A 19,463-nucleotide genomic window follows, 5' to 3' on the forward strand; every position below is an offset into this window, starting at 1 on the left:
AAATGCTAATCTATAGTCTGAATAAAATATTACCCTAAAAGAAGCTCATAAGACAAATGGCAGTAAAGGAGCGGATAAAAAGTGTATCATAAACAAACTAGCAGGTAGATAATGTTCAAGGAACTGGAATAAAACAGGTAGTATAGGAAAATTAGCAAATACGCTAATACTTCAGCAAAACTAAGAGTCTGTCATCAATCACGATATAAAAATGAAGGGCTGCTAAAGTGTTCATGCACTGCAAGCTTGTTCATGGACAAAGGTTATGGAAAAACCTTGGAAAATAGGTTAAAGAAAAGCAGGACAATGACTAGGTGACATCATTTGTCTCACCAAAACAGAAAAAACTGCAGTTCTCTGAATCAGAAGCTAGAAACCCATTAAAAAAACACCAAAAGCAAACAAAATATTGGTCTTCTGAGCTGTTTAGTTCTTTTCAGAATCAGAACTCCACAGCCTACTAGGGAAGAGGCAGAGGAGAAATCCCCACAGGTTATATTTCCAATCATCACCAAGAAACCTGACATAACTCTGACAAAATTGACATTACTTGCTTCTCTACCACTCAGGAAAATTTTCTATTAACTACCTGAAGAAAAATATTTGAAGAATCTCATTTTCTTAGCTGGACCAATTCCAACAGAAGCTTTTCTTTTTCTAGAAAGCAACATTTTTCTTATATGTATTAAAGATCAAAAGATTTACATGGACTCAGATAAAGCTTCTGATTAGGCTACTGTTCACAAAAGCATAGCCTATCTAGTGTAGTTATTGTGTTACCTCTGTCCTATACTCTATTAAAATGGATCTAAACGTATATAATAAACTTTACAGAACCACAAAAGAAAAACAGTTTGGTTCGGAATTCCATCTGTTAATTGCCAGCTGCATTTTTGCAGTATGACAGTCTGTTTGGACAGTGAAGATACGAAGTTGATTAAATGTGTAATAAACTCTACTTATGGAAGCAGCCATGGAGGAAGGAGACCGTGTTGGCACTCCCCAAAGCACTGTGCATAGGCACCTGTCCCTGTTCTTTCACCCCTGAGTATAAAGCAGGGAGTACACGCAGCTGCTGAAGAGACATTTGTTGTCTGAACAGCATCCTCACCTCCTCTGGGAGTAAAAGCATGACAGACTGGATAGATGCATCATTTGGGGTAGATTCAACCTAGAGACCACCTGCTAATGCACACACAATCTACCTGACACACTGCATGTTTCCAACTCTTTCTAGAAGAAAATCTGGCATATTGATACAAAGTACATACAAAACAAAACAAAACACCAAAACAAAAAAAAAAACAAAAAAAAAAAACAACAAACAAACAAAAAAAACAAACCAAAAAACAACCCAAAACCAACCAAAAACCAAAGACAAACAAAAAGACAAGTCCAGGTAGAAACAAAAGCAATGCGTTCCATTTCTGACCATCTATCTTGATCTTCAGCAGGGTCCGTTACCTAGCTGCACTGCTATATTATATCTGGGATTTGAGCAGGGTTATTGAAAGTTCAAGTCACCCACTATGTTGTGACACATAAACTAGGAAAGCGTGGGTTTTTTGCTCTTCACCCCAGCTTTGTCTTAGGTTATACAGGTCTCACCAGATAGCAGCTCTCTTTGTATCTAAGCCTCCATGGTAAACATGTATATGATATGGTTTGTATTAACTGTACTACATAAAACAGTGAAATTGTGCATGAAAGCTGAATTTTGCGTCAGGAATACATTTGTCTTTGCTTTGGTCATACATTTTTCAATTAAAAAGAAGTTCCCTTATAGATTTCTTTCTACAGACTTCTAAGATTGTTTCCCATGTAACAGAAATATAATTAGGTCAAGATACCATAGGTTTAAAGAGAGGGAAAGAATATCTAAACCAAACAACTTGTGGTGTATGGCATTGTGCAGACAAAATTCATCAGGTGTTACATTTGCACTGATAAAAATTCAACTAAAATGGAAAAATTAGAACAACAAAATACCTGCAATCTAATAAAAAAAAAAACACCACAACAAAAAAACCCAAACCAAAACAAACAAACAAACAAAACCCAAAAATGATACAAGTAATTACAATACTTTTTTCATAGAGAGAAATACAGGGAAAAGCCAGGAAAAAAGTCAGAAGTAGACTACTTTTGTTTGATATTCATACCCAGGTCACACTGAGCTTTAAAGTTCTCTGTCTTTTGTTAAATTTATAAAATATTTTGTTTCATTTCTAAAATGGCCACACAGCACTGACTTTTCCAGTATCAATCCAGGAATTAGTTTGAAGTCCTGCCAAGCTAATAACGGGTTACACTGTTCTAAATTTTCATGTCTATACTTTCAGGGAGTAGAGTTTCACATGTACAACCTAGACGATAAATCTATGCTTTTCATTATAAATGAATGCCTCTAATGAACTGAAGAGCATTGTCCTTTGCTGAGAACAGCAACAGGAAAGTAGGCAACATGAGGAACTGGAGAGCACATTAAAAAAAATAAAGTAAAATATAAAAGTAAAGGAGACAATCCAAGGTAAGGCTAAATTAAAAAAAAAAAAAATTAAAAAAATATAAAAATTACCCTATACATTGCTAGATAGTAGCGTGGGATCTTGTCACTTTTACTTTCTAGCAGCTTTTAGGCACTGTGTAGAAACTGAAAACTGCAAAAAAGCTCAAAATGTGTAGAATAAGAACATTCAGGTGGATGCAAATCATACATTTAAAGAAAGAAAATAAAAAAAGAAAGACCAGGACTATGTGCTACGAAACCTACCCGTCTTCCTTCTAGAAACTTAAGTGCTGTGCCAATGTTGGCAACCCAATGAATTCTCTTCAGCTGACGTCCCTGCTCACAAGGCTTAAAAAGAAAGAACAGTGTAAACTCCAATTAGATTTATACCAATTTGCCACAAAAAGATGAAGTTTCAAATAATTCTAAGTATCCATGTACATACCTGATTTACATGTAAAAATGTTCCTTGGAACAGTAAAGTTGTATCTTGGCATATACTAACAGGAAGGACTAACAGATACATAGGGAAGTAAATTAGATACTTCTATTATGAAAAAGTTACATATGTCTTAACAACCCCAGGATGTAAGCTGTCAGCTTCAACCCATGAACATCACTAAATCAGAGAACTGTTTTTCTTATGTGGAATGAATTACTACTATTTTTATACACAAATACATATATATATGTATTTGAGAGAAGGCAACATTCTCTCAGTAAAATATTTTTGCTTGCAAAAAATAAGTCCAGGTGGTTGGTATCTTAAAAATCAGTCTGCAGTGAATACATTTTACCGAGAGGATTTTTATCCATTCTCTCTGGTATTTTATTGGCAATGAAAAACTCCAACTATCACAAACCCTCGCTGAACACTGAATTTTGCCGAACTCCAGACATGTAGGCTAAAAGAAGACAAGAGTTTTTTGAGTTAAATGAAGAACATATCTCAGGCTTCCAATACTCCACAGTGGAATTAAGTCCCCCAATTAATCTTATATTGTAATGTAAATATACAACTACTATAATCTAAAATCATGTTCGTAGTTACAGATGCATTTAACAATGACCTGCTATAGATTATGAAATTCCTCTTGCAGCTACTATAGAATATTTTATTCTGGTATAAATAAGTTTTAAATTAACCAGACATTATTATTCTCTTGTCTTTCATTAATTAATATAGGTAGGATACAATCCAATGAACTTCATCATAACAGACGGCATCATTAAAATTCTTTTCCTGTTTTACTACTGTTTTGACACAAGAGGGAGACTTTCTGTCTTAGATGAACAGAAAGTCAAACGGATATATTTCAACAGAGCAGAAACACACTTTGAAGTATAGCTTTTTTCCCATGTTACAGTAAGATCTTTACGGTAAAAAATTACTCACACCTCCATGGGAGCTCAGAACCAAGGTATATTTACGACTGTATTTGCTGTTGATGCATGCTGTACCTTGTGACACTGAAATCTGCATTGTTTCTCGTTTATATATGGATCCTATAATTATTTAATCTTTGTCTAGTATTGAAAAACTTCCTGACGATTTCTGTCTTGAAATAGAACCACTTATTGATCACGCTGAAGCTGTCTTGACTCCATTTCTTAATAATGACTCAAGAAACATTCACATGCTTTGGGGGGGATCATTATTTGGATTTAATAAAGCTGTTTTTGGGAACCACTATTGCCTTGAATCAAATGTCTATCGCTGCAAGGCAATTAGATGCTTCTCAAACAACTCCTTCTGCCAACGTTAGTAACTATTACGATCCTCAAGAAGACTGGAAATCCTTATTTGCAAAAATTCAGGAACCTATTTCTAACATTGACCCAAATTTTCCTATTCCAGGAAGAATAGCAATTCTATCCTCTGAATTGCATAAAATTCAGGAAGACAATATCCAGAAAGCAAAAAGGCTTCTTTGATGGCATGTTGATGCTTTAACGTGGGGCGAATCTGCGGTGGCAGTATATATTGCTAAATTACATACTTGGCTGTTGACTCTGCCAGCTTATAGAGGAAAAGATGCCCCAACCTCTCACAGCCCAAATTCCTATCTGATTTTGGGTGTCACCTCCAATCAAAGCAGGGGTGAAATATGAAAAAGAGACCAAAGTGTGGCATTTGCAAATTGCCTTCATGTGAAGGAACAGGTAACATCTGAACCCTAGAGGAAGCTGAATTGTTGCTTCTGTTAGCTGATTGCTGCTATTCTCCTTCAGATGCCGACACCCCATCTGCAAGCTGGTTTGGAAAATGTGAGAGCCCTTGGCCTAAAAGCCTTTCGGTTTTGTCCAGCACCACATGCACAAAACTAGCCTGGCTCCTAAGAGCGAGCTAATTTACCATGTACACACTGTGGCTTCTGTATACAACTTGGCTGTGAAAAAGCTATTTGGCACCATCCAAGGCTCTTTATAGTAGCAGAGCAGCTGTCAAGGTAAATAGATATAGGACCCTATGAAACGTGAGTGGCTGACATTTCCCCCATACCAAGAGAAAGCCATAAATTTAACAAGAAAAGACTGTCATTATTTCCTCAAGATGTATAGAAATAGCTTGCAGTTTAGACCTTGTTTGCATCACAGAATAATGCCCAGATGAACTGCAAAGACTAATACAAATAAGCAATTTTTAAGAACTACTAAGACAAATTAAACAGAAAATGCAAAGTATCAAGGAAGTCTGTAATAATCTTGTTTGTTTGTTTATTTTGTAACCAGATAGCCCACTCTGTGAATAAACTTACTTTGCTATGTAGTAGTAAGGTTTTTTCAATGGTATTCAAATATAGAAACATATTCCAAAGTTATATCCTAGAGAAGTTATGCAACTATCTTGTACATACAGAAGGAAGGAAGTTCTTACCAGCTTCTGCCCTGAAAGAACCTCCAAAAGGGCAATTAGCATTACCCCATCTTTGATATCTTCAAACAGATCATTCACCAGCATGGGAGGATTACGCTGAAAGAGAGAAGACTTCAGATATTATAAAGGCTCACCAGCATTACATCCTGCTTCCCTTCCTTTCCTTTGAAAAGAAGCACGAAGAGTGGCTGTTCCCCTTCTTTATGTGTTATAATGTTTAATATAAACATGTCATTCAACAGTTGCTTTGCCACCATACTGTTTAACTATTTAACATTTCTGGCACAGAACTGTAACACTAGATGCTTTCTGCCACTAATGATACAATGGGACACTGCTCCCTAAAACTAGCAAAGAAACACGCCAACAACAGCCTATGAGTCAATAAAATATGCACAACTTACAGGTGTACATTTCACATTTCAATCTACCAGCATATTTTGCCTAGTGTCACAGAAATTTCACTCTGTCTGAGCAGTACATGGAGCTGTGTGAAGAAGGAAGATCCCTAAAGCGGTGTAGCCGGTTGAGCAATGCTTCTACTTTCTCACAGCTGACAGTTGTTACACAAAGTTGATGTATTTTCTCTCTCCTCCAGGCCTTACAGACTTCCAGTACTGTTAGCACTGTGTCAGCTTCTACTAAGACAAATTGCTTGGCATATGTCTTTACATTCACAAACACAGCAATGATAATACTGAAAAAATATGTTAACAGATGATGTTTTTGGGATTTTGAGTAACAAGGTCACATCATTAAATTTGTATCTTCTACAATATATCCCAGTTTGTGGCTCTTGGCTGGTCAGTACTTCAATGATCACAAAATATCTGTTAGAAACAAAAAGTTTAAACTTGTTTCACCTGAAAAAAAAATATGAAATAAACACCCTTTAGCTCCCATGAGATTGTTAGCGTTCACATACCTCCTAATTAACAAAATACAAATATTCATACCTGCTAATTCCCTAAAATGACAATCAGACTACAAAATTATTGAAATTACTTTAGATTTAATAATTTACTTTCAGAGTACTTCTGAAATAAAAGGTGGTTGTACAACAACTTGATCTATTACTTCAGTTCTGTAGAAACATAGATTTAAAAAAGATGAACCTAACAAAAGAAACACTGCTCTTGAAAAGGTAAAATTGCTTTAGCAAATCGGGAGAATGCAAAGGTTTTCAGTTACCAGAATCAAACCATTCTGGCTTCATTGTTCAGCTTGGATGAACTAACATTTCAATGAGACATTATTTTGGCATAAAGTGAAAAAATAACTCCTCTGCTGAAAGTAGTTTTCAGCTTAGATTTGATGTGCTTTAATAGCCACAATAATAAAAGGGTCTATTTTCTCTTGCATATAAAATAAAGCAGCACTACAACTCATTACGAAGGTATATTTAATCATAGTCCTTTTTTATTTCCTAGCTATGCAAAAGATAATGGATCGTATTCGTACTTAATATAACACCAGAGAAATCAATGGAGCAAACAGGTCACTGGAGACTAATTTGTCCCAGTCTTGCATCACAGGCAGTTGACATAAATGCAATTAATTTTCCTCACCTTCTATGTTATCATTTCATGTTTGAAGTTCAGAGCAGCTTTGGTTTTTATCAGTATTACGACATGACATAATACTGAAGAATTTGTGCTAAAATAATTCAGCAATAAAAACAACAGGATTACATCAGCTGCCATCCTAATCCAACAGGAGGTGCAAGCCTAAAAAATCTCACCACCTATTAAATGCCCCACTAGTGAGGTTTGTCTCTTGAAATTTACTCTACAATAATGAAAAGAGACAGGTTCTTATAGGGGGAAATTTAGGATGCATTCAGATTGAAAGGTGAGATTTACAGTGCTCCATAACTCTGGTGCCCATAATGTGCCTGCCAGATGATGTGTTTTGAACATAACACAGCTCCCTTTCAACTTAAGCAGTCTGGCATCCTTACACTCAAGTCAGGGTACAGGCCAGAATTTGCCCCATGCCAACTCATGCTGGCCAAAAGCCATTTAGAATTCATATGCCAATCAAGTCTGGGAAGCACCTCTGGTTTCCACAGTGTATAGCTTCACCCTATAGATAAAACCTCTAATTACTCATGTCTAGCTCTTCCTCTGAACCACCCTTCCACTGCTCACGTCTCACTGACAAGTTGCAAAAGTAGATTTTTACCCTAACTGAGGCATGGTACTATTGTAAGGCTGTGAAAGTATCCCTGAAGATGTCACCCAACTAAATTAACACCTACAGTACTTTCCTTTCAACATAAATCAGTTACTTGTTTGGAGAAACCTAGAGGAAGTATGAGAAAGCATTAAGCAAGCTGAAAAGCAGCAAAGAAACTGTGAAAATACTTATACCAAGCTTAATAAGACCTGCTGCTCTGAAGTGTGAGAATCACAGCAATTGTCCACAAATCAGCAGGCTGAAATGTATGTTTTGTTTTTAGAAGGCTGCATATTCATAAACATTGCCAGTGTTTAGCAGCATACACCATGTACACCAATAAAACAGGAACAGAAGACAGGTACAACAGCTCTGTCACAACATCTCCTGTATGAGAGTCCTCTAATATAGAAAATCAGTTAATTATGCAAACTTCCAAAATATTCTCCATAATATGCTTTATAATATAATATTTTTCACTACCCTGAAGATGTTAACACTCAATTACAAAGAGGTAAGACCGTCTTTGTGCTTCATAAATAATTTTTTCTTTTTTTTTTTCACTACTCTGGCACACAGCATAGAATTTACCCTATTATTATTATGACTCCAGCCTCCCTCAGAAGTATGGCATGAGTCATAGTTTTAGTGGCATGTACTGAAGACAAGATTCTTCTTTTACATAAGGATTCCATAGATACAAATCTTATCCCCATGATGATACAATTCAGGAAGATACATACACTAGCTGACACTGAAAAGTTCATACACTCTTATTTATTATATATGGGACATCGCACAGGATGGCTCAAGCTGACTGTTTTTCCAGGCAGATCCTCTACTCAGATTAACATAACAGTCTCTGTTTGGAATGGATAAATACCTAGTCCTTGGCTGCATATATAATGTCAATTTAAATGAAAAGAGAAAGTGAAGCTTTGTGGTGTTTACTTAGTCTCCAGAGAAGAACTGAGGGGTTTAAAGATGCATTCAGTTAAAATCTATTGAATACTTTTTATTCTAGAGACTCAACAGGACTTAACACCTATTCAATTGGCTGCCTTAATGCACTGCCAAAATACTATCTGTAGATCAGTAAAAGCAGGGAAATAAAACTAATTTCAAAATTTGTAATCTTGAAAATGTTGAATGTACTCCGGATTTTGGCTTTTTGCATGTAAATGTATAACTCTAGCAATGCAATCAACTGCAATTATCTTAATACATTCTATTTTTGTTGGAAAGCCTGTGTGAAGAATTTAATGCAGTAAATTTTAACCCAGAATAAAATAACACTTAAAGAGTATATGAAGTAACCTCTTAAAACCCTATAATACTAAAGAAAAGCTGTTACCTGTAAACTTCTTGAACAAAATTCTTTGGGGGAGCTCAGAATATCAATGAAATATTGGACATTAAATCTACAACTTGGTAGGATTACATGAAGATTTCAGATGCCTTAGTATTTGATTCTGGTTTTTTTCCATAAGCTTCTTCAAGAATTCAAAACAGCAAAGGAGGCAGGTGGGATGAGGCTTTCAGAAACCTGATCTACTGCAAGGTGTCCCTGTCTGGCGCAGGGGGGCTGGAACCAGAAGATCTTTAAGGTCCCTTCTGACCTAGGCCATTCTACAATTCTATGAAAATAATCCTAACGATATGTTACATACTGCATTGCACAGATTCTATTAAACACTCATTTACTGCAGTATATCCTATCACAGTAGTGTGGTTTATCATGACAATGACATTTAGGAACATTCGTGGCACAAAGAGGGAGGCACGCTGAGTACAAGTAAATTCATGTGCTCTGTGGGAGGAATAGGAACTAATTGGGAATGACTCTTAAAGGTTAATGAACCAGATTTTTCCCATATTAAGTATTTATTTAAATAACTGTATTTAGAATTGATCACAAATGGGAACTAATGAAGGAATGCTTTGCTTAAACATCTTGTTCTTCAAACTTACCTGATTTGCTGCAGCATTCAGAAAATACTGAACATTGGTATGCATGAAAAGTGTTTGACTCACAAGCTTCAAAAAAATGAGATTTATAATAAACTTGTTATCTCAAGGCATTCCTCCTCTGACACAGTAAAATAAGTTCTGTAAAATCTAAACCTCAGATATGGAACCAATGTATATTTGCTAAGCGTCACTCTTCCATGACAAAACTTCTTCTTGCATTCATTTCTTATTTGCATCTTTGCTACAGAAATCTTTTTCTCACACTTTGTACTTCTCTCGTGAATAAATTAGAGAAGTTTACTATATACTGTATACTATATACTATACAAACAACAGTATCTGCATCATAATGAATGCCAATGCAAACATCAGAAACTACCTTTGCTACATTGATTTTCAAGTATTCAAAAAACTGCTGAAAAAATGTGTGAAAATCTATCCACATGCACAAACAGGAACAAATCGCTATACCTGCTGACTTTGTTTCTGCAGGTAAATACATGTGGTAACAGGAAGAAGACTGTAAAATTTCAGTTACTCTGTAATAGCTGGCCTACTTCTCCACCCCAATATAAATCCTAAATCCTTAACCACCTAGGGCTTCATGTTCCTTGCTGTTAATAACTATTTTTATGACTGAAGTCTGGAAGACTCAGTCCTAAGTTTTACATGATTAGTTTTGTCACAGAAATAAATTTCGCATTCTTTGTTTAACATCAGAGGTTACATGCAATACTGGTGAAAACAGAGGCTGTTGGAGGAGAAAACTGCCAGTCAGATTTTCCTCATCATGCAGTCTACATGGACATTAGTTTCAACTTATTCTGTGTCTGTGAGTAAGATACTGGGAGCCTCAGCTTTCCCATTTGAAAAAGAAAGATACAGAATTACTTAGTTCATTGGTGAAAACTGATGAGGGTCTTGTATGAAGACCAGGTTACGTTCTAAGTAAAAACTACCATTGCTGACAGTGTTGTGTACGAGCTGTAAATCTTGCTGAATCTTGATATAACAATTTGTCCTCCTTTCTTTGCTATAAAACACACAGTTTTGCAATTTCAAAAGCCTTAAGGTAAGGTTAACTGCTCAGATTTAATTCAGCATTATGAAAACATTGCATAATTATAATTAAAAATGTTCACCAATTCTTAGTTTTATTTTTATTTAATTAATATCCACCCTCTGCTTTTGTTTGTTGATGTGTGCATCCTTTTAATAGAAATACAAAAAAAGAATCGTAATTTCTTTCAGTATGTATCTGTTGTTCACTATTTATTGAGTTTACAACAATACTTTAGTGAGTACAAATACTGAAGTTACCCCTATACCTGGCAACAAAGATGTTATTTGATTGGGATGAACAAAATTTACAGTCTGTAGTCAAAGCTTTGAAATTGCTGTTTCCCAAAACTTTCATTGAAGATGACAGAGGCAATAAAAGGCATATGCCTTTGTTGATTTAGAGTCTTTCATCTTCTTTGCTCATCTAATGCCTTATCTAAAAAGCCAGCATAGGCAATGAAATGAAAAATGTTTAAGTAATTGTTGTTCCGAATGGATGCAATGTCTCCTTTTTGAAATATCTGGTGTAACTGTATTCTGTATTTTAAACTTAAGAGTTTTAAAAAATGTCACATAAGATACTCAGAAGCACACTCGAATTATTTCTGTGTCTTTGAAGGCTGAGACTGAGAGGAAGGAGGTCCAGTTCTACAATCTTAGAGAAATATGAAAAAATAACATGCTATTAGAAAACTTCTTGTCCTGTTACACATGCATATCTCATTTATCATTAGTAGAACTGCACAGATGCACAGAAGTTAAACTGGATGGCCAGAAGAAATATCAAATTTGTTTGATAGCTTGTGACCCAATATCTCGAAATGGGTGGCAGAGAAAAGAGATGATTTACACGTACTGAGTCTCACCAGATTCCTGAGTCAGAATCACAGAATGGATTCAGCTGCGGTGAGGGTGTCAGAAAGCAGTGGGACAGATACAGCCTAGTACTATCTGCTGACCTAAAATGAAGCTGCATTGTACTTCCTAGTTATCATACTTGCAGTTTTTTCCTCTGAGTTCATTCCCTGAAGGATATTGCTCTGTGGGTGAGGGCACAGCCTGCGCTTAAGGCTGTTTTACCTCAATCCTTCTTTGAGGTGTCCTGTAATTAACTGATGCCAAGTCCTTTACCTGTGCTCTGCTTTTGAAAGAACATATCTTTGAATTAGGAAACATAATTTTAAAAAGGTGGCATTCGTTCTATTGTAAGACCTAGAGAGAATAAAAATTTCATACCTCCCTACTACTCCCTTTAATCAAGTTCAATTCATAGACATATAGAATTGTTTAGGTTGGAAAAGACCTTTAAGATTCTCAAGTCCAACTATTAACCATAATCCAAGTCTTGGGAAACGGGTGAGGTGCCTGAGGACTGGAGGAAAGCAAATGTCACTCCAGTCTTCAAAAAGGGCAAGAAGGAGGACCCGGGTAACTATAGACCGGTCAGCCTCACCTCCATCCCTGGGAAAGTGATGGAACACCTTATCCTTGATGCCATCTTAAGGCATGTCAAGGATAAGAGGGTTATGAGGGGCCGTCAACATGGCTTTACCAAGGGGAAGTCATGCTTGACCAACCTCCTAGCCTTTTATGAGGAAATAACATTGTGGATGGATGATGGCAGAGCGGTGGACGTGGTCTACCTTGACTTCAGCAAAGCATTTGACACAGTCTCCCACAGCATCCTCATAGCTAAATTGAGGAAGTGTGGCCTGGATGATCAGGTAGTGAGGTGGACTGCAAACTGGCTGAAGGACAGAAGCCAGAGAGTTGTAGTCTATGGGGCGGAGTCTAGTTGGAGGCCTGTATCTAGTGGAGTGCCTCAAGGGTCAATACTGGGACCAGTGTTATTTAATATATTCATCAATGATTTAGATGAGGGAATTGAGTGTACTGTCAGCAAGTTTGCTGATGACACTAAGCTGGGAGGAGTGGCTGACACGCCAGAAGGCTGTGCTGCCATCCAGCGGGACCTGGACAGGCTGGAGAGTTGGGCAGGGAGAAACTTGATGAAATATAACAAGGGAAAGTGTAGAGTCCTGCATCTGGGCAGGAACAACCCCAGGTTCCAATATAGGTTGGGGAACGACCTGTTAGAGAGTAGTGTAGGGGAGAGGGACCTGGGGGTCCTAGTGGATGGCAGGATGACCATGAGCCAACACTGTGCCCTTGTGGCCAAGAAGGCCAATGGCATCCTAGGGTGTATTAGAAGGGGGGTGGTCAGTAGGTCGAGAGAGGTCCTCCTTCCCCTCTACTCTGCCCTGGTGAGACCGCATCTGGAATATTGTGTCCAGTTCTGGGCCCCTCAGTTCAAGAAGGACAGGGAACTGCTGGAGAGAGTCCAGCGCAGGGCAACTAAGATGATTAAGGGAGTGGAGCATCTCCCTTATGAGGAAAGGCTGAGGGAGCTGGGTCTCTATAGTTTGGAGAAGAGGAGACTGCGGGGGGACCTTATTAGTGTATATAAATATATAAAGGGGGAGTGTCATGAGGGTAGAGCCAGGCTCTTCTCAATGGCAAACAATGATAGGACAAGGGGTAATGGGTATAAACTGGAACACAAGAGGTTCCACTTAAACTTGAGAAGAAACTTCTTCTCAGTGAGGGTGACGGAACACTGGAACAGGCTGCCCAGGGAGGTTGTGGAGTCTCCTTCTCTGGTGACATTCAAAACCCGCCTGGACACATTCCTATGTAACCTTATCTAGGTGTTCCTGCTCTGGCAGGGGGATTGGACTAGATGATCTTTTGAGGTCCCTTCCAATCTCTAACATACTGTGATACTGTGATACTATGATACTGCCTAGTTACCACTACACCATGTCCCCAAATACTACATCTACACATCTTTTAGATACCTGTAGGGATGGGACTCAACCACTTCCCTGGCTGCCTGTTGCAATGATTGGCAACCCTTTTGGTGAAGAAATTTCAGATACTCTCATTTCATTTACCTGTTTCGTTCATTCTTATTTATTTATATTCATATTTTCAAACCCATTCTTGACTATACTTAAACCCATTCTTGACTATACTTAAAAAGCCAAAAATTATTTTTTCAATCTAACTGACGGACTTAGTTATTGAATTAGTTTCTGTTTCAATTACAGCATGACTTTTTAGAAGAAAAGCATACACTAAGATTTTACAGATTACCAGTGAAAAATCTTTTACTCTTAGAAAACTCTGACAAACTATCGCATCTTGTTTTATACTCCCAAACTCTTGGTTTCTCAGGTGTTCTCAGGTGTTCTCGGTTCTACCTAAGACAACCAAATCAGTTCTTCATTTCCATTTCTTTCAAATCACTACCCTCCACAGTGTCAGAAACCACTCCATTTTTAACCCTCCTTCACTCTATTAAAAAAAAAATAACATTAAGAATTAAAACTCAGTAGAGTTTCCTTTCCTTTGCCATCAGTAAATCTGCTTTTCAAATTTCCATAGTTAAAACATATCACTCTTTGCTTAGAAAAGATTTGTTTCTCCTGGTTTTAAGGTTTCATGCAGGTACTCACCAGTACTTTTTCAAAAATATTCAAACTCACCGATGCTGGAACATTTCTCCATGGTGTCAACATCAGTGACAGTGTTAGAGCTACAGATATTTTAATTATACATTTTAGGTTTTACCTTATATCCTCCTATTACTTTTTCCATTAATAATTTTTCTGGATTATTAAAAATAGGAACTATTAAACTTTCCTCAAAAAATTAAAGGAAAAAAATTTTTGCTAAAGTAGCCAAGAAATTGAGAGCCAGCTTGAAGTGAAGGCACTGTTAATTTTGAAGCCTATATATATGGAGTCAAATTCAGCACAGGGATTCTGGATTTATGGTGAGAAATAAAGACAAAATTCAAACCACTTTCCCAGCAGCTACCCTTTTTTTTCCCAGGCTCAACTTCATTCCTTGACTCCCAGCTCTTCCACCCCATAGTGATGCACAGGGATGGGGAATGGGGCTTGCAGTCAGCTCATTAACAATAACCTAATCATTGAATTTATGGGTTACAATTCAGAACATGAGTGCAAGGGGAGACCTGCGCATTTCAAAGACCCATCAGTATTTCCTACAGCTGGAATAAACTCAGAAAACATTATTTCCACACTTACAAAATCATGACTGGCAAAGATTTCAAAAGTTGAGGCTTTAAAAACCAAAAAGTTTGAATGGCGTGGGTCACTCCTCCTTTGTGGAGTCTAATCTCAATAATTTATGAACAATGCTTCTCCTGTGGCAGCGTAACAGCATAAACGGGAAGCAAAGCCAGCTAATCCATACATTTGACTTAGGTAGTGAGGAAATCTTGTGGGCAGACATCAATAAAAATACATTAGAAAAAACTTTTCTGTTTAAGGGTGAATTAACACCAACCAATTACTACAGGGTACCTCAGGTAACTAAAAGTGAGGCCAGTGGCAGGTTAACTGCTTGGTTTGAATGTATTTGATTAATCTTTACAATATCAGACCTATTAAAGAAATATATGCCTAGGTTACACAATTCAAAACATCTACCTGAGCGCTCATGGCCCAAGAGGAACTAGTACAGTAGGTAGCTATCCACAGCTCTCAATCCAGAGCAAAATCTCTTGTTGGAGGTGCCACTATGACTTTGTCTCTCCCCAATGATTACTCAGTTATTACTAGCAAATTATCATTACATGCACACACACACATAAATATACCTAACAATATGTACATTTATCTACTTGTCATTTATTATCAGATACTACTGATCGATTATTAATGACATAATAAAATTAGGGAATATAATAACATGAAATAAAAGTTCTTTTTCTCCTCAGACACACATTCACAGCCTGCTTCGCTAACACTTTAGCAAATACTTTCCATCTCAGTTGAGGTAAATGGAACACACATAAAGTGCTTAAGTTCTCTGCTGCATTGGAGGACTTTTCCAAATTCTTTCAAAGAGAACACAGGGACAGATCTCATTCCCAGTGAGGATCCACTGTCAAGAAGTCCTGAAGACAACCTTGTTCTTGCTGTTGAATTTTACAATGCAGTTCATTTCACAGTAAATTCCTCATTTACATTCCTCAGTAATGTAAATAAATGTTATTGCTCTACCATACAGCCTCATTAGACAAAATCCCATGATATAGCACTGTACGGGCTTTCTGCTTTGTTCTGTTCATTTGTGAGGGCATTATTAGGCAGCTCCTTACACAGAAGCTAAAACAGTGTTGCTGCAGCTATTCCTTGCTCAATTTTCAATTTCATTAATCTTCATGATTTAAAATATGCATTTCAAAAAGCACCTTTGGTGTTTAAGTATTTTAATTTACTGGACTAATTGATAACTATGGTTAGAGTTGTGCTGTGTGAAAACTCTAGGAAACACCAAATTAAATCTCAGTGCTTATGTTGTCAGATAAAGTTAGTACCAGTTCGAGCTCTATACTTTCAAAATTGTGCATAAATCACTGCCTTTATTCTGCTAAAACCAAAAAATGGGAGTTTCAAGTTGTGGTAAGAAGAAGCAAAAATTAGTTTCATGATAAACCCCAGAATGCATCACTGGATTCATGGAGCGCCATTTATGTTTGTAATCAGATCAGGATGACTCTATCAAACTACACAACAACTGACTCAAGTTTTATTCAAATACACCGTATGTAATAAGGCTAATATTTCAGCTTCATAGAAAGCAGTTTCAAATATTTTCTCTGTCTGAAATAGCACCTACTGTGCAACTTTTCAGTTTTGGTCAAAGGAGCTGTGTGGTTGCCCATAGACACCACTCATGCCGCTGCAGCTGACCGCTGTCATGCTGAAACGGATTCATCTTTTACAGAGTACACATAACGGGGATCCCTTTTTAAGTTTATGCCATTCTTCTCAAACAAGTCTGATGTTTTCTGTACTCCAGGACTTGTATAGGCATAGATTAAAAAGGTTTGATTTTAAAAGAAATTATTTTCAAAGCCATATATTACCTTAGCCAGATGGGTGTTGATCCACTTTGTGAAAGTCCTTTTCTGCACCGACTCTTGCTCATCTGAGAAAAGAGAAAAAAAGGAAATCAGTTTTATTAGACATTGCTGAATATTTTTGGATGTGCATGATAGAAGAATAGTATTCCCTATCGACAACAAATGCATTCGGCATTTGCCACAAATGCCACTACATTTTCTTGAGGCAGCTAATTTTGCTCATATCTATACATAACAACTATTTCATATTCTTAAAATAAAGCTCTGACACTTGACTATTTGAGGAATTCCACAGCAAGTCACAGCAAGTCTTAATGAGGCAATGACCTGTAAGACACCATTTCAAATCTGAATGCCTAAATAAATTTGAATTCTAACTCCGCACTGTGTTTACCCGTGTTTACCCAAGTTCTGAGCACCCAGAATTTCTCTGTACTTTTTAACTAGAATCCATGTCTCTAACAGTAAAGCTGCTTTTATGTAGAAAGTCAGCTATGGACTTCTTAGAAAAAACACCCTTAGCATGTGCATTTGAAAATACGTAGAATGTTGAATTAAAGATTTGAAATTGCATTATCAAGCTTATTTGTCCTCAGGGAGATCCTGCCAGGAAGAAGCCATTAGCCAGTTCAGGCAGCTTCTATACTGCTGCTTACTACGCCCTTAGTCCTGTCCTAAAGTACTTGTCTGATTTATAATGAATTTCACCAATTCCCAGATAGTCCCTCAGGAACTGTTGCCAGCTGTATAGACAAAAATAGCTCCTGAATGAGCTTCTCCAACTTCTGCAGCCAGGGTCACGGCTGCAGAGGGAAGAGAATCACAGCATTATAACCAATTCACAAAGTCCTGTCCTTTTGTTGTGGGGAATCAGTTTTGAGACATGGGATAATTTCACAACAGGGGCATTCAAGTATTTATGTTGGAGATTTTTCTTTCAAAAATGAAAGGAAATACCTATGCCACAAACCAAATCAAGTTATTACCATCATCAGTTCTAAATGAGCACTTTCATTTCCCTATCGAGAATCTAAATGAATAAAATTACTGTTAAATATTTACTTTTTATAAGAACACATGCATATCCCAAAACCTACAGATAGAAAATCTAATTTTAGCTACAGCCTCTGCTACTGACTTGTGCAGCACTGAACTGTGATTTAACCTCTTTCACATTTGTAATATTAAAAGGGAATATTCTTTAATCCCCTTTAGAGTTCTGTTATAGATATCTACTCAGTTTGATGCAGTACTAATAATAAGGTCCCTGATTTACTTAGGCAGTGCTGCTCCACAATGAGGGTACATAAAGATACAAAATGCCACACAGAGTTCACCAGCAAAAATGGCATTTTAAATGGGAAAATGATGGCTCCCTGACCACATACGAGCTTCCAGAAAGTGTATGTGCATTATGACTTGAGGCTATTTTCTTTATATACAAACAATATCACAGATATAAGAAATACCAGCGGATATATATATACACATATATATATACACACATATATATATATATACTCACCAGCATCTACTGCTAGATTAGCACACATCATGTCTAAGAAAGTAATTTTGCATTCTTTATTTTTGTTTTCTTTGATTTCATGAGGTGGGCTGTCTTACATAATTTTTAAAACATTCATTACATTCTTAGAATCTACTTGTTGCACTGACAGGCAAGTTATGAAAAATATCACTCAAAATACTTCACTATGCTTCATTCAACACTGAATATTTTTGGCAGGGAGCATCTTGACTTTATACCATGTCAATTGTTTCTACATTCTGAAAAAAAGAATTCTCAATGCATAGGTTCAAAACATAGAATCATAGAATCATAGAACAGTTAGAGTTGGAAAGGACGTTAAGATCCTCTAGTTCCAACCCCCCTGCCATGGGCAAGGACACCTCCCACTAAACCATGCCACCCAAGGCCTCATACAACCTGGCCTTTAACACCGCCAAGGATGGAGCATTCACAACTTTCCCAGGCAACCCATTCCAGTGCCTCACCACCCTCTCAGTAAAGAATTTCTTCCTTAGATCCAATCTAAACTTCCCCTGTTTAAGTTTTAACCCGTTACCCCTTGTCCTGTCACTACAGTCCCTGATGAATAGTCCCTCCCCAGCATCCTTGTAGGCCCCCTTCAGATACTGGAAGGCTGCTATGAGGTCTCCATGCAGCCTTCTCTTCTCCAGGATGAACAGCCCCAACTTTCTCAGCCTATCTTCATACAGGAGGTGCTCCACTCCCCTGATCATCCTCGTGGCCCTCCTCTGGACTTGTTCCAACAGTTCCATGTCCTTCTTATGCTGAGGACACCAGAACTGCACAAAATACTCCAAGTGAGGTCTCACGAGAGCAGAGTAGAAGGGCAGGATCACCTCCTTCGACCTGCTGGTCACGTTCCTTCTGATGCAGCCCAGGATACGGTTGGCTTTCTGGGCTGCGAGCGCACACTGAAGCCGGCTCATGTTCATTTTCTCATCAACCAACACCCCCAAGTCCTTCTCCGCAGGGTCATTAACAAGGTGTTTTCCCTGTGACGTAAGTAAATGTCTACTGCACTCTGACAAGCAATTACATATACAGGTAGCCCAATTAGTTTCGATGGAAATACTTGCACACTTGAATTGGGTTGTGTGTGAGTAGGTCTGGGAATGGGGATTAAGCACACAGAATCAGTCCAGCTCTAACTTCATTCACACTTCCGTAACTTAAAATTCCCCAGAAACCCCAACACAACACCATGCCAAAAGAAAAGAACCAGGCCTTCAGAAGTCAAACTTCTGACCAAAGAAACGAGTGAAAATGATCCCCTAATCTGTAGTTCCAATACATTTTGGTGATTTAAGACACAGCCTTCTGACAACAATTGGATATCAGACAAAGAGGTTCCAGC

At 37.5% G+C, this 19,463-nt stretch overlaps 1 protein-coding gene across 5 annotated transcripts in view; it reads right to left on the bottom strand.

Moving 5' to 3' along the window:
- SYNE1 (spectrin repeat containing nuclear envelope protein 1) overlaps positions 1–19,463 on the bottom strand; it is a gene marked incomplete at its 5' end in the record, with an annotated part of 295,244 nt that overhangs the window by 234,941 nt on the left and 40,840 nt on the right. For all 5 annotated transcript variants that reach the window (XM_080616381.1, XM_080616380.1, XM_080616378.1 and 2 more), the window contains 3 exons: positions 2,774–2,857; positions 5,388–5,483; positions 16,564–16,625. In XM_080616381.1, coding sequence (XP_080472507.1) covers positions 2,774–2,857; positions 5,388–5,483; positions 16,564–16,625 — 242 coding nt within the window. The remainder of the gene's footprint in view (positions 1–2,773; positions 2,858–5,387; positions 5,484–16,563; positions 16,626–19,463) is intronic.

Source organism: Psittacula echo, assembly GCF_963264785.1.
Source record: "Psittacula echo genome assembly, chromosome: 4".
NCBI lineage: Eukaryota > Metazoa > Chordata > Aves > Psittaciformes > Psittacidae > Psittacula > Psittacula echo.